At 39.5% G+C, this 15880-nt stretch overlaps 3 protein-coding genes across 3 annotated transcripts; all 3 read right to left on the reverse strand.

The window, feature by feature from the left end:
• Positions 1-2544: 2544 nt before the first annotated feature.
• On the reverse strand, positions 2545-4182 carry LOC110718198. Its single transcript, XM_021897006.1, has 2 exons — positions 4080-4182; positions 2545-3000 (listed from the first exon to the last, which is right to left on the reverse strand). Exons 1-2 carry the CDS (start codon positions 4146-4148, stop codon positions 2620-2622), a joined length of 450 nt encoding a protein of 149 aa, XP_021752698.1. The 5' UTR covers positions 4149-4182; the 3' UTR covers positions 2545-2619.
• A 6987-nt stretch (positions 4183-11169) lies between these two features.
• Positions 11170-13627, reverse strand: LOC110717966. Its single transcript, XM_021896768.1, has 6 exons — positions 12701-13627; positions 12592-12617; positions 12181-12504; positions 11991-12090; positions 11707-11885; positions 11170-11605 (listed from the first exon to the last, which is right to left on the reverse strand). The coding sequence occupies exons 1-6, from the start codon at positions 13625-13627 to the stop codon at positions 11170-11172; spliced, it is 1992 nt and encodes a 663-aa protein (XP_021752460.1).
• Positions 13628-13810: 183 nt separating this feature from the next.
• Positions 13811-14814, reverse strand: LOC110717967. The gene is made up of 2 exons (XM_021896769.1): positions 14122-14814; positions 13811-14035 (listed from the first exon to the last, which is right to left on the reverse strand). The coding sequence occupies exons 1-2, from the start codon at positions 14812-14814 to the stop codon at positions 13811-13813; spliced, it is 918 nt and encodes a 305-aa protein (XP_021752461.1).
• Between the last annotated feature and the right edge of the window lie 1066 nt (positions 14815-15880).

A 15880-nucleotide genomic window follows, 5' to 3' on the forward strand; every position in this document is an offset into this window, starting at 1 on the left:
CCTAGCGTACTCATAACGAAAACATAAACTGTGCAGGAGCAGAATATCAAGGTGACATCCGCCAATGCCGGTATTTGCACTTGCTCCCAGGACCGATGTTGCCTTACATCACGGCATGGAAGGATGTCATTGGCGATGATAACTGTGGATTTCGTTGTGTGGCCGACTTCTTCCTCGGAGATCAAGCGAACTGGTATGACGCTCGGGAAATACTAGCGAATGAGGTCGCCGCTCACCCCTTCTTGTACGAAAGGATATACGGGATAGGAAGGGTGTGGCTGTATGTGGAACGCATTCGATGGGATGGTGGGGTTGTTGATTCACGGCACTGGATGGTTGCTATTCAAGATTTATTTCCTATTGCTACTTGGTTCAACGCAATGGTTATTATTCTTGGTGTAGGTAACGTACCGACCTGCTATTACCCTTGCCTCACGATCTTACCGTTGCGGGCACGAAACGGGGTCAGAGCACCAACCCGGGAATTTGTAATCGCTACATTGGGGGGTCACATTTCATCTGCATTGATCTAGTCGAAAATTCACCTCTTCCCCCGATCGCAGGATGGTGGACAGAGAACCACGAGCCAAGTGGCGATGGATGGGATCAGCAATATATCGCTAGAAGAAACATGTGGGATGCATTAGTTGGGTAGTGAACATATTTATGTAATTAGGTTGAACAGATTTATGTAATTAGGTTGAACAGATTTATGTAATTAGGTTGAACATATTTATGTAATTAGGTTAAAAGACGAATTTATGTAATTAGGTTGAACAGATTTATGTAATTAGGTTGAACAGATTTATGTAATTAGGTTGAAAGATGAATTTATGTAATTAGGTTGAACAGATTTATGTAATTAGGTTGAACAGATTTATGTAATTAGGTTGAACATATTTATGTAATTAGGTTGAAAAACGAATTTATGTAATTAGGTTGAACAGTTCTAGGGATGTAATATAAAGAAATCAATCAAAGTAATGATACAAAGTTGAAACAAAACCCGCAATTATATTATTTTTATTTACAATACAAAGTTTCAAATGAACTAGCTAATAGTAAACAAAAAGACAAGTGGTTCACAGCCCCATCCTCGTCTGCCAGTAAAATATCAGCTGCTCAGTCATCCCCCTCGTGTCAGGCGTCATGCTGGGATACTCCGCCAGTGACCTACGGTGAATCTCCATGGATCGACCTATCCACTACAAATAAGAGAACAACACATTAGTTATATAATTCACGATTAGCGTACATGGAATTTAAAGTATAAATAAAACACAAGTGCTTACATAGTCCGTGTTAGTCCTCTCTGGAAGTCTATCCCCAGCTGATGACCCACCCGGAGAAATACGAGGATGAGAAAATCGATAGAGCCACTGCATGTAACCAGGACCGACCGTAGGAGCTCCACCGCCGAGTCGGGTAAGGGCACCGGGAACAACACTGAACGACGAACCAGGGACAAACCGAGTCCACATCACTGATGTCATCTCAGTCGGAAACTCTACCCGATACATCTTCAAGTTCGTCGGCCTCTTAGCCTTCTCAGGCCTGATAATGGTCATCGGAATGTCCTGCACGAATCCCAGCTGTCGAACAACTCGATCAGGCATGTATGGCTCAATGATACTCCGATACTGGATGCAGCCAATAAATAAAGTGGGTGGCACGCGTCGTGCCGGATCAACTCCGTATGGGAGCCAGTTAACCTCATTGTCGGTCCACTGATCCAATCTAGCACGAAATGCAAGGAGGCGCTCCATGCTCTTATTGGGGCATCCCGGTCCCACATCCCAAGCCGAGACACGCGGAACACTGAGCTCCCTAGTCAAGGTACCCTGCTGAGGCCGGAAGCACGGAAAATACTCGTAGATCCACGCCTGTAGAAGTGTGAGACAACCGACGATAGAATCGACATCTTTTCTAGATGCCGTACCCAACTGCCGATACAAACACGCTAGAACAGCTGAACCCCAAGAGTACTCATTGATCGGCAGATCATCCACAACAAGCTCGCTGAGGAAGGACGGATGAGTACGGTTACTTCTCTTGTCCAAAAACAGACATCCGCCCAGCACTAACCACAGGTAGGCACTGTAATGGACACTGAAAGGCCTCTGCGACTCCAAGGTCGAGTCCGCAATCCTCTCCGTCAACACCCCACTACCCTGCCAGATGGTCTTGGTACAACACTTCTCATTCAGCTCCTCTGCAGTCAAGTCCATGGTAATCGAGCATGCGTCCCGTAGGGTGTCCGTGCTGGGAGTAGTGGACACCATGCGACCATCTACACGAAGCCTTAGAATGTGGTACACATCATGCAACATGATCTCGATCTCCCCAAATGGCATATGGAACGTGTTCGTATCTGGCTGTCATCTCTCAACAAAAGCTGAAATCAGAGGCCAGTCAAAACGCCTGAACATGATCCCAGGTAAGTGAGACAGACCACTACTGTCAATCAACTCCAGATGCTTCTGTGCAAGACGACCTCGCCAGGCGACCGATTCAGAACACAACTGTGTCCTGCTCAACCAGCGCAAAACATTACGCTCCTGCCCGCCCCATATATACGCAGCCACGTGCCCCCCAAAGCTAGGGATAACGGTCCCATCCTCAGGACCTCCTGGCATCACCTCCTGCACTACCCATGCATCTGCTGAGCTGGTGGAAGGCTGACTGGTTTTGACTACTGCTGACAAATCTCCCAGTCTGACCCCTATGCACCGTATGATAATAACGAGGGTCATACTCTTCATCGCGGGAAGCCTGACTTGCCTCGTCGTCCTCATCGTCAGATGAAGGTGAAGACACTCCACCCGACGAGTACATGGGGATGATGCGTTCTGGCTGATGCTCCCCCGACCAGTTACCACCATACCCATATTGCTGCTGGTGATCAAACGGTTCGGCCGTATTTCCTAAACGGCCTGACTCCCGCCTAACTGAGGCGTTCAAACGTCTAGATATAGCGTGACGAGTTCCCGAACCCTCAATCTATATTAAATACGTAGAAAATCAAAAAAATCATAAACAAAAATAAAATTTCCCAAGCAAAAACACAAAAACAAACAAAAAAACATAAACAAAAAAATCAATAAAAATCACAAACAAATAAAAAAAAATTAAAAAACATAAACAAATTACACAAACAAGAATAAAACCTCACAAAAATAAAAACAAAAGGATAAAAAAAATCAATAAACAAAAACATCACAAACAAATAAAAAAAGATTAACAAACATAAACAAATTACACGAACAAAAATAAGACCTCACAAAAATAAAAACAAAAGGATAAAAAAAATCAATAAAAAAAACATCACAAACAAATAAAAAAGAATTAACAAAGATAAATAAAGTACACAAACAAAAAAAAAACCTCACAAAAAAAAAAAAGATAAAAATTACAATAACATTATAATTACAACAACGACGACGACGACAATAACAACGACAACAACAACAACAACTTCAACAACAACAACTTCAACAACGACAACAACAACAACAAATTCAACAACAACAACTTCAACAACAACATCAACAACTTCAACAACAACTACTACTTCAACAACAACAACAAGGACTTCAACAACAACAACAACGACGACAACAACAACAACAACAACAACAACAACAACAACAACGACGACTTCAACAACAACAACAACAACGACAACAACAATAACAACAACCAAAATAACAGGAAAAAAAAATCTGGAAAAAAAAACTGGAAAAAAAATTAACTGGAAAATACTGGAAAAACAAAAAAAAAATTTGGAAAAATGAGAAATAAAATTAAATAAGAACGAAAAAAAACAAAACTGGAAAAAAAAAATCTGGAAAAGGATTAACATAATTACATAAGAACGAGAAAAAAAAAACACGAAAAAAAAATAATTCTGGAAAAATTTGGGACATCCGCCTGGAAAATCCGGATGTCCCTAGAACATCCGGATTTTTCAAGCGGATCTCTAAAGATCCGCCTGAAAAATCCAAATGTTCTAGGGACATCCGGATTTTCCAGGCAGATGTCCCAAATTTTTCCAGATTTTTTTTTTCGTTCTTCGTTACCTGTTCGCCGGAGACTCCACCGCCGCCACGACCACCATACGTCACCCTTATCCGCCGCTGGTCAGCCATTGCAAGTCCCTTGGGATTGTGGTTGTTTTCGGTTTTTTTTTTTTTTTTTGGAGAATATTACAATTTTTTTTTTCAGATTTTGCTATAAATTTTCAAAATCTGGTTTTTGAAAAAAACTGATTTTAGAAACAGATTTCAGATTTAAGATGTGGTTGTTTTCGGTTTTTTTTTTTAGAGATTATTACAATTTTTTTTTTTTCAGATTTTGCTATGAATTTTCAAAATCTGATTTTCGAAAAACAATCTGATTTTAGAGAGATTACAGATTTTAGATAGAGAAAATTCAAGTGTGAAATGTGTAGTTCGTGAGTCTCGTGACTATTTATAACCAAGGGGCAATTTAGGAAATTCAAGTCCAAAATGCGAGCGACGGCCGGTAAAATGGGAACGACGAATAACAACACCCATAAATATATATATATATATATATATATATATATATATATATATATATATATATATATATATATATATATATATATATATATATATATATATATATATTTTGAAAAAGGGTAGTTATTTATAAACTACTCCGTAGGTAGTTAATAACAAATAATCCTAAAATATACCACCATGATTGATAGTTCTAAAAATAGTGGATCACTGAGAATAATTGCAACAATCTAAGTATCAACTTTAATATTCAACCTAACAAAGTAATAATAATGCAATACTGCGTCCAAACAATTAAGTTCCTTTTCTTCTCCGAGAGATAAAAGAGAGTGTACTCAAATGAAGTAATTCGTAAAATCGATAATTAATTATAAGCTCTAAATCAAACAATCAAAAACACAATCAATTACATTATCAATTCTTAATAAAAATACAAAATCAAGATAAAAAGCAAACTCAAAACAACCAAAGAAAAGTAGTGATCTGAGTAGCAAGGAACTGAAGAATAAGAAACGTCGGTCGGGATTTTCGAGACATTTAAGCTTAGATTAGCAAATTTACAAGGAAATTATAAATTTATCAGAAATTCAAACGAATTGAGATTTAAAATCAAAATTCACTAAGAACCCTAAATTGTATACTGTCAATAAAGTGAAAAATAACGATGAAACCCTAGATATATTGTCGATTCAAATTGAACTTCGATGATTATGAAGAAGAACATATAGCTCACCTCAACTTGAATGGAGGAAAGAAAGCTCGGAGTGCGCATTAATGGAAAACTTGGAAGTATATGTCGCTTCAATAGAGGAGAGAGACAGAGAGAGGGGGTGTAGATATTAGGATGAGTAGAAAAGAAGGGAAATATTTGTACATAAAGATGGCAGAAAGGGCAAGACAGTAATTGGATTCTTTAGGGTAAAAATGGAACGGCATTGTTCATAAGGGAAATATCTATCTATCTATCTATCTATCTATCTACTTCTTCCGTTCTTTTTAACTTAACTTGTTTCTTTTATCACGCTTATCAATGCAAAGCTTTAACTATCAATAACTTTAATTAAAAAATTATAAAAGTTATATATTATAATAGTACTTATCGAGACAAATTCATAAATATTTCACATGAATATGTTTTTCATTACATATTATTCACAAAAGACGGTCAAAGGAGATATCATAAATAGTGTAAAAGTCAAAGCGGGTCAAGTAAAAAAGAACGGATGAAGTATCTACCTGTATCTATTAACTATTACTGAAACTAAACATTGCTGACATCATCTCTTCTCAAAACTGTATACGTATCGCTTTCTTATAAAAAAAATTCCCGCCTAAAACCATTGATAATGTCATTTTTTGTGATACTTTTTTTTAAAGGATTTTTTCTGTGTGTGTGTGTGTGTGTGAGATACATCGTAAATAAGCTAAATAAATTCTTTCAACAACTTTAATCTAGAAAACCGGGGTAAAGTAAATTGAATAGCAACTATTTCCTTCCAATGAATTTATGACAAAATTGAAAGATTCATTGTATATACGAGTCCTACACTATAATTTTTTTTGTTAAAATCGTGCATCGCACGAGGATAATCTAGTCTATTAACTATTACTAATACAAAATGTTGCTGACGTCATCACTGTCCTCATGTCACTCTCACAAAAAAAAAATCCGCGCCTAAATGCAAGGATGATGTCATCTTCTTTTTTTTTTTTTTTTTTGGAGCTACCATATTTAACAATTTTGAAATTTGAATATTAGAAGCTTCTACATTAAAATTTTAGCCTATCAATTTATACTATAAAAATGAAACAATTATAAATAGGACACTAATAAATGGACTCCTACATTGAAATATGTATTAGGCAATGTTGAACAGGTATTATATCATAATTTTGATGAAAATCTAAAATTATAAAAATAAAATTTATGTAACGGTGCATCGCACGGGTTCTAACCTAGCAATACACTAAAACAGGGTACACTAGCTATGGCTGCTGTTTTGGGGTTTTCCGTGTCCCTCAGGAGAATTATAATTCCAAGACTGGATTTCGGGCGCCTGTACCTGCAAAACAACGGAGACTCCGGTTGGGTGGAGTTCCGCCTTCGACGATCAAGTTAGAACGTGTACGAACGAAAGGAAAAGTGCGGAAAGTAAAGTATCCTCTCGGATTCCGAGATCAGGAGTATTAATTATCTGCAATTGATGATTGCTCTGGTTTTTGTGAATATTTCTGAATGAATGTGAATGTGTCCCCAGTTGGGAACATCTCCCTATTTAAGGGATCTTGGGATGTGCGCCGTCATCCTAGGTTACGGAAACCTAGGAATGATGGGGTATCTCGGGAATTGGGCCAAGAAGACCGTCTTTTTCCCAATGATTGGGAATGCCACGTGTCAACAGATGATTGGTTCATTCTGAACCTCTCTTAGGGTGACACATGTCACCATTTTATTGGGCCACGCGTCATGTGTATTTTTACCCAAAACATTTGCCCCTCACAAGTGTGACGTGGTGTGCCACGCGGCACCTGTGACACTTGTCACTGAGACATTGGTGAACAGTTTTAACTGTTCACCTTCTAGGAAAATGACAGGAACACCCCTAAAATTACCACTCCTATAAATAAGCTTTTACCCTTCCCATTTTTGGTCATTTCCAAAATTTAGAAAGAGTCAACTGTTTTTTGAGAAAATACGTCTAACAACCCTGTGTATCCTTCAAGCGATTGCCTTCTTTTCTGTTAGACACAACCGGGCTACCGTCTACATATTCCACAAACGGGGGATCATCTAGACCACCTGAACATCTTTCAGATAATCCTCTAGCTTTCCAAGGGGTTACAGCCGGTATAACGTATGTGCCTTTAACAGACAGGAGAACTTCAGAGGACCGCCTAGGTACTCTCCAAGCAACTCTTCTCTTTCAAAGGGGTACATCGGATTAACCGCCTGTGCGTCTTGCAAGCAATTTCCCGATTTCTGCCTGCTAGTAAAAGTTGGTCAACACTTGACTATATTTCAGGTCATCTTAGAGGTACCGTCTCTCCCCTTCTCAGCTCTTTCATATTTTTCCGTTTGTGTACATATCATTCCATAAATGGATTCACCAACAGCACACACGGCACAACCTAGTTTAGGATGCAGCCGGTCCCCTGGTACGGCTGAGTCTAGGACTGGGGGTGCCGCCTCTGGGTGCCTGGATCACTCACTACAAGAAAACAGCTGATTTCCGACGGAATTTTTCCGTTGGAATCAGCGCAAAATCCGTCGGAAAGCACCTTTCCGACGGAATTCCGTCAGAACCAATCTGTCGCAAAACACTTCGTAGGAAATTTGGGGTATTTCGAGGGAAATTCCGTCGGAACACACTATTCCGACGGAATTTTCGACGGCATTAATTCCGTTGTAGAAGGATTTGACTTTCAACGTCAATCCGTCGCAAATTTCCGACGGATTTTTCCTCGGAATAATTCGTCGGAACAGTTAACCTCCGACGAAATATTCCGTCGGAACAGGTCAATTTCCGACGGAATATTCCGTCGGAAACATAACTTTCCGACGAAATATTCCGTCGGAAGAGTTGACCTTCCGACGGAATATTCTGTCGGAAGAGTTAACCTTCCGACGGAATTCTCCGTCGGAACTTTAATCTTCCGACGGAATATTGCGACGGAAGGTTAACTCTTCCGACGGAATATTCCGTCGGAAAGTATGCTTTTTCCGTCGGAATTAATCCTGTTTTATTTTACAAATTGAACGATTTAATTTGTATTTCGTAACCTATGAATCCTGCACCTAATCCTGCACCTAATTTAAAATAAATTTGAATTTATACTTTAATTACCCAAATATTTTTATATATTAATTTGTAATAATGTATACATTGGGTCCTAGTGTCCTACTATACAACATAATCTAAATACATCTACATACAATATAAACAAATCCTAAGCTACAGCCGGAGTACCTTGCCTTGCACCGTTGCTATCCGGGTCGGGGTCTCGAGGCTAATGCGGAATGTTGGAACATTGGTAGGTGTTAGAGAATCGACGCATCATCTCTTCAAGCCTCTCTTGGTTTTTCCTTTCTATTTCAGCCAATCGAGCCTCCATCTCGAGTTCTATTTTACTGAGCCTAGCTTGCACCCTTTGCTCCACCCTCTACTCCACCTGATCCTACATCTGGGAAAGAAGGGAAGGCGTGCAATGCTCGGAAGACTTGGAACCTGTACCCTTCCTGTTGGCATAATACAGCTCAGAACCTTCGCCAAGTCCCTTCACACGACCCTTCTTGTTGCGACCACTTACAGTTTCCCAATACAGCTCATTTGGAGTCTTCTGAATCCCTTGGGTGCTTGCTTCTTCGGATTTCTTCGGCAAAGCCTCCTAAAAAATACACATTTGAAAAGGTGCACAAAGATGTAAGTTAAATTCTGCTTTCTGAACAAAATAGAACCAAGTAATGCCTATACGACCTATTCCTTGACTATTTCCTACATTTCTTACCAAATGAAACATTTCTTTCTCATTACATGTCTATTATAGGTAGTTCTAGGTGTACATGCATTGAATTCACAAAAACAATCATAGAACCAAGTTTTGGGAACGAATTGGACCGAAATAGGACCAACTGAGGCCTATACGACCTATTCCTTGCCTATTTCCTACATTTCTAACCAAATGAACCATTTCTTTCTCATAACATGTCTATTATAGGTAGTTCTAGGTGTACATGCATTGAAAACACAAAAACAATCATAGAACCAAGTTTTGGGAACGAATTGGACCGAAATAGGACCAACTGAGGCCTATACGACCTATTCCTCGCCTATTTCCTACATTTCTTACCAAATGAACCATTTCTTTCTCATAACATGTCTATTATAGGTAGTTTTAGGTGTACATGCATTGAAAACACAAAAACAATCATAGAACCAAGTTTTGGGAACGAAATGGACCGAAATAGGACCAACTGAGGCCTATGTGACCTATTCCTTGCCTATTTCCTACATTTATTACAAATGAACCATTTCTTTCTCTTAACATGTCTATTATAGGTAGTTGTAGGTGTAAATGCATTGAAAACACAAAAACAATCATAGAACCAAGCTTTGGGAACGATTTGGACCGAAATAGGACCAACTGAGACCTATACGACCTATTCCTTGCCTATTTCCTACATTTCTAACCAAATGAACCATTTCTTTCTCATAACATGTCTATTATAGGCCCTTCTAGGTGTACATGCATTGAATTCACATAAAAAATCAAACAAGTTCAAATCCAAAGTGTAATTGAAGTTATTACCGCAATTTGCTGTGCTTTGGTGTTGGCTGGAACTGTGCCTTTCCCGGGCACTTCCTTGAAGTGCGTCATCAAAAATAGCTCAAGAGATGTCAGGAGCTAGCCTTTGTTCTTCGCCGCCTTTGGTTGAACATGCAGAAAATGATTAAGATTCAATGTTAAAGCACCTTTACACACAGTAATACACAATTCTATTTTATTTTATCTGCCTTTTCAACAAACTTACCATCCGTTTTGCATGTTGTACAGCAGATATCGACCCTTGATAGTGGGTAGCTTTAACCGGATTTTCCATTGAGCCGCCCCTCCTGTTCTTCCTGTTTTGGGCCGATCGCTTCTTGAAAGTTGGATCACTGGAAACAACTTCCATCATTTTCTTGTGGACGTCCTCATTTAGCCACCCTGGCTTGGCGCCTCTCATCTTGTGCGTGACTGTGTAGAACATGTCACGCAGCCGAGTAGCAAACTTCTTTTCAAAAGTTTTCTTTACATCCTGGGTCAGCTCAGGTGCCCAGGTGAATTCTTTCTACAAATGATGAACTTGGTTAGTCATATACGCAACTTCATTATCTCATACTTTTCATAAAACGTGTTAACTAAGTTTGAAATAGCTTACGCTGAATAGGCTCCACCAGTGTTGTTTCGTTGCTTCATCCACCTCTCCGTAATTCCGCCAAGGCTCGCGGTAGTACCCGGTCAGCGCCCCGGATACCGCACTCCTCACCTTGTTGTCGTCAAACCTACATTTAAACAACAGGGTTAGATGAACACCATCAAAAAAGTTGTATAAAACTCGTTAACAGGTAATAACATTAAGTATATAAAACCAATTCATTGAATGTATGTACGTACCAGAGCACAGTAGGGTCTAAAACCGGCTTCGTAGAATGCTCCTGCGTCTGATCTCGTGGTGAGCTGGAAGTGGGCACCTGAGTATCATTATTAAACATTAGCTAATTAGGAACAAGCTTGAAATATTGGTGCATAAATGTACAGATTGGACTAAGGCTGAAATAAGGCTTAACACAAATAAAGATATAATCAATATAGAGAGCATACGTACCTGAGTAGTACCCAAATCATGTGCATCCACATCCGCCATGTCCTCATCCGAGTAGTCGGGCTCCATTGCCCGTTTACCTTTGTCTGTACCGCTAGCCGTGTTCACCTGAAATAGTTGTTAATAACATGACATCATATTAAAAGTTACAAGTGTAATACAATGAAATAAAATTTCAGCGTAAAAGTAATGATTTATTAAAAGACCATTGTCTATTTTACAATAACAACCAAATTGAAAGAAGGAAAGTAACATATCCTCCTATTCATTAATGTCATCACTACTATCACTACTGGAATCATCACTACTATCATCTAATAATACATCGATATCATCATCCTCGTCACTATCACTAGAGTTGATGCTAAATTCATCATCTTCATCGCTTGAGACAATAAAACCAATGTCATCATCGTCATCCACGACATAGTCTGGAATATCATTCGGCGGGCAAAGCGTTGCATGTACTTGTGGAGATGGTGCCTGCAAAAACTCTAAGTCCACCGGAGCATCCACCACTGACCTTGCTTGTGTTTTAAACACAGCCCACCATTGAACTCGATCCCGTTTCAGGCTAGGGTATGATGCATAGTACACTTGAGTCACTTGGTAAGATAAAACAAAGGGATCATACTTGGGGTATTTCTTAGTATGATTCACTTCGACAAGCTTGTACAGTTCATGTATGTTCATTCCCCTACCACAATCCATCCAACTACACTTAAATAAAATAGTCTTGTACTCTTTTTCGGGACCAGTGTAACCAGTTCAATAATGTCGTCTAGAATGCCGAAGTACTCTCCACCATCCTCACTTGATACGCACACGCCATAATTCATCGTAGATTTGTGCTTGCCATGGGCATGTGTATGGAAATTAAAGCCACCGACAAAAATCTGCTTCCAAGTTCGAACACGCTTGAAAGAGCGCATGCACAACGCTCGCAGCACATCAGAATTTGTGTCCTCCTCAACAACCTATCCACGTTTAGAATATAACAGTCACAATTCCCTAATTGAGTAAATTGAATAGCAAGGAATATTAAATCATAATGTATGTCATATTTAGACAATTTATATCACCTTGCGATGAAACCAATCGGAGAATTCAGCTTTGCATTTCTCCATTACTTCTTCTCTACGCAGATAAGGTCGACTACTAAGAATGTAGTCCTTGAACTTCCTACAAGGCCAAAAAAAAAAGTAAATCAACATTGTTATCATTTAAGTTGTTCACAACTTTGAACACAGTTCAAAGACCAACATTTTCTACCTTTCGTATTCACCAAGAATCCCGGTGTTCCGTAACACGAACAAATGAGCGCACTCGAGTTCTTTTTCATCTAAAAACCAAGTTTTTCCCTCATTAGACACACGACCGCTATCCTCCGTGAACAACTCTGGAATTTCAGAGTCGTCCACTATGGAGTCCACGTCGGCATTCACATTACGACCGAGATCTCGTGTTGTAGTGTCAACCGTCGCCTCAAAGTAGTTACTGCAGAAGTTTGCTATCTCTTCGGTGATATAAGCATTGCAAATGGATCCTTCAACTCGAGCCTTGTTTCCAATTTTTCGTTTCAAATGATTGAGGAACCTACAATCATAGTTATGTAATTGTATAAACACGACATGACATTGAATCTGATGTAAGAAATAGGATGTGCATGGGTGTTTGATTTACCTTTCGAAGGGATACATCCATCTATACTGAACAGAACCACATAAATTCCCCTCATATGGCAAATGAATAGGTAAATGCTCCATGGAGTTAAAGAATGCAGGGGGAAGACCTTCTCAAGCTTGCACAGAATCTCAGCTATGTTTTTCTCCAATCGCTCCATGTCACCAACTGATGTTGTATAGCAACACAAATCGCGAAAGAATTGTCTGATCTCTGTTATTGCATTCCAAATATGGCTTGGGAGCAATTCCCTCAGAGCAGTTGGCAACAACCTCTCCATGAACACGTGACAGTAATGGCTTTTCATTCCGTGTAGCTTACATGCTTGCATGTCTACGCATCTGCTCAGATTAGAGGCATAACCATCGAGAAATCGCAGCTCTTTTACCCACTCACACAAAATTTTCCTCTGAGCCTTGTCAAGAGCGAATGGAGCCCTAGGCATGACCTCTTTTCCTCTGTCATCCTCCTGAAGATGAAGCTGCGGACGTTTACAATATCTGGCAATGTCATTTCGAGCAGATGTCGTGTCACACGTATGCTTTTTCACATCCATTATAGTGTGAATTAACTGATCAAAGAAGTTCTTTTCAATATGCATGACATCTAAGTTGTGACAAATACGCAGATGCTTCCAATACGGAAGCTCCCACAGGATGCTTTGCTTGAACCACCCCTTCTTTTCTTTTTTGAGGCGTTGAAGTGACTCGGGCCCATCTGTAGCCTTCGGAAGATCTTTCACACATTCCCACAACTCCTCCCCTGACATAATGTGTGGAGGTGCACCCTTTTCGACTTTGTTTTTGCAGAATGCAGTCCTACTATTCCGAAATGGGTGATCAGTCGAAAGGAACTGGCGGTGGCAATCAAACCAAGAAACCTTACAACCATGTTCGAGCCAGAATGCTTTACTTTTCTCCATGCGATATGGACAAGCCTTTTTACCAGATGTGGCCCAACCGGACAGTATACCATAAGCTGGGAAGTCACTAATAGTCCATAGGATGGCTGCTCGAAGAGTGAAATTCTGTTTCATTGCTATATCGTACGTATGCGCGCCTACTTCCCATAACTATTTCAACTCCTCAATCAACGGTTGCATGTACACATCCAAGTTGCCCTTAGGGTTTTTAGGACCAGGAACGAGCAACGAAAGGAACATAAATTGTATTTTCATACACATTGAAGGAGGCAGGTTGTAAGGGGTCAAAATGACAGGCTAACAAGAATATTGTCCCCCAAACTTGCCATGAGGAGCAAAACCATCTGTACACAAGCCAAGCCGAACATTATGAGGCTCGGAGGCAAACTCTGGAAAGCAACTGTCGAGGTGTTTCCAAGCTTCACTATCATTAAGGTGTGCATTGTGCCTTGAACTCGGGGATTTTTGGAATGCCATGTCATTTCCTCCGAAATGTTCTTGGTTGTAAAGAGCCTTTGCAACCTGGGTGTGATCGGGAAGTAAAACAAAACGTTCAAAGGCATGTCACTACCCTTGGAAGTCTGCTTGTATCGGTCGCTGCCGCACACCCTACATGTCGACAGCTGAGCATCAGCCTTCCAAAACAACATACATCCTTTCGGGCATGCGTGAATCCTTTCATGAGGCAGTTCCAAGCCCTTCACAATCTTCTTCACCTCATAGAATGTGTCGGCCATATGGTTTTTGTTAGGAATTGCTTCACTGAGCAAAGAAACAAACCCATCAACACATCTGTGGGGCAAGTTATACTCGCACTTTAGACTAGTGATTCTAGCGGCCATCTCTAGCATAGACAACGAACTCCCTTCGTATAATGGCCGTTCAGAAGCCTTCAACAAATCCAAAAAATGCTTAGCTTGTGCATTAGGCTCCTCCTCTGATGAAACACTAGCTTGCTCTGAATGCCCTTGATCCTGACTATGACGAAAAGCATCGAAAACCATGTCACGGTATTCGTTGGACCGCCGTTCAGGAACTCTCGGAAACCTTTCCCCGTGACACATCCACTCATAGTAATTAGGTATAAAACCCGTGCGAAACAGAGGAATTTTTACCGTTTCTGGATCCCAAAGTCGTTTGTTCTTACATTTAGCACATGGACACCTAACTTCGTTCGGGTTACTACTCTCGTGATTATCTTTGACGTATTGAATGAATTCATCAACCCCTTTCACGAACTCTGGATTAATACTTTGCCCAACCCTCCTTTCATACATCCAACTACGTTCTGTTCGTTTCATGATTACAACTTCTACACAACTCACGCATATGTATAATCACGTTAGTCATAAAGCATATTTCCTAGTCATTTTCCACCAAAGTGTTATGGAAATGCAATGAGATTTGAAATGCTTCCAAAGGTCCTTATCACTCCAACCTAACCCATCCTTGTACGTTTAATCTCACTAGTGAATGTAAGCCAGGTTTTCAATTCTATGGAAAATCCGCCAGCATTTCCCTGCAGTTCTCCAAGTACACGATGTAGGCGAATAAACACACCTTCATATGTACCTAGAGAACATTGTAGAGAAATGACAGGGCAGGATATTCCCTAGAATCAATAACAAGGCATACATTCACCACCTAAGTTAGAAATAGCGTACAAGGACAGTCCCAACCGGGGACTATTCAAGACATACTCCTAATGTGTATGCCTTGAACGGGTATCTAGGCATATGATTATGCAAATGATTCATGTACAAAATATATAAAGTAAAGGACACATGAATTATACTAAACAAATTTATATCATAATTAAATTGAACTAGTTTAACAATGAGCACAATTATTAAATATTATATTGTACATTATACCAAACAAAATTATTAAACTAACATACACTATATTAAACTAATCTAAACTAACATACATTATTATATTAAAATAAACCAAACTAAACTAACATATTATAATACAACAATTAACAACTAAACTTAAATAAACTAAACTAAACTAAACTAACAAATCATACTACAACACATTCATTTCAAATATTATATTAAAATTTTTATGCACAACTTTTAAAACTAAACTACATTATTATATTAAAACTAACTTAAGTAAACTAAATTAAACTAAACTAAACTAACTTGAACATTGCAATTTTTATACACCCAAAAAAAAAAAAATTGAGGAACACTAACCGAAATTAAGCAAGACGACGACGGCACAGCACGACAGAAATGGTGGTTCTGGTCGGAGGTCGGCGGGAGGGTGGTGGTCCTGGTGGAAGGAGGGGGGCGGTTATTAACAAAATAAAAAAAAAAAAAACAAAACGAAATAAATGCCACATAAAACTTACCGAAA

The sequence above is a fragment of the Chenopodium quinoa genome, unplaced genomic scaffold (assembly GCF_001683475.1).
Source record: "Chenopodium quinoa cultivar QQ74 unplaced genomic scaffold, ASM168347v1, whole genome shotgun sequence".
NCBI classification, from domain to species: Eukaryota; Viridiplantae; Streptophyta; class Magnoliopsida; order Caryophyllales; family Amaranthaceae; genus Chenopodium; species Chenopodium quinoa.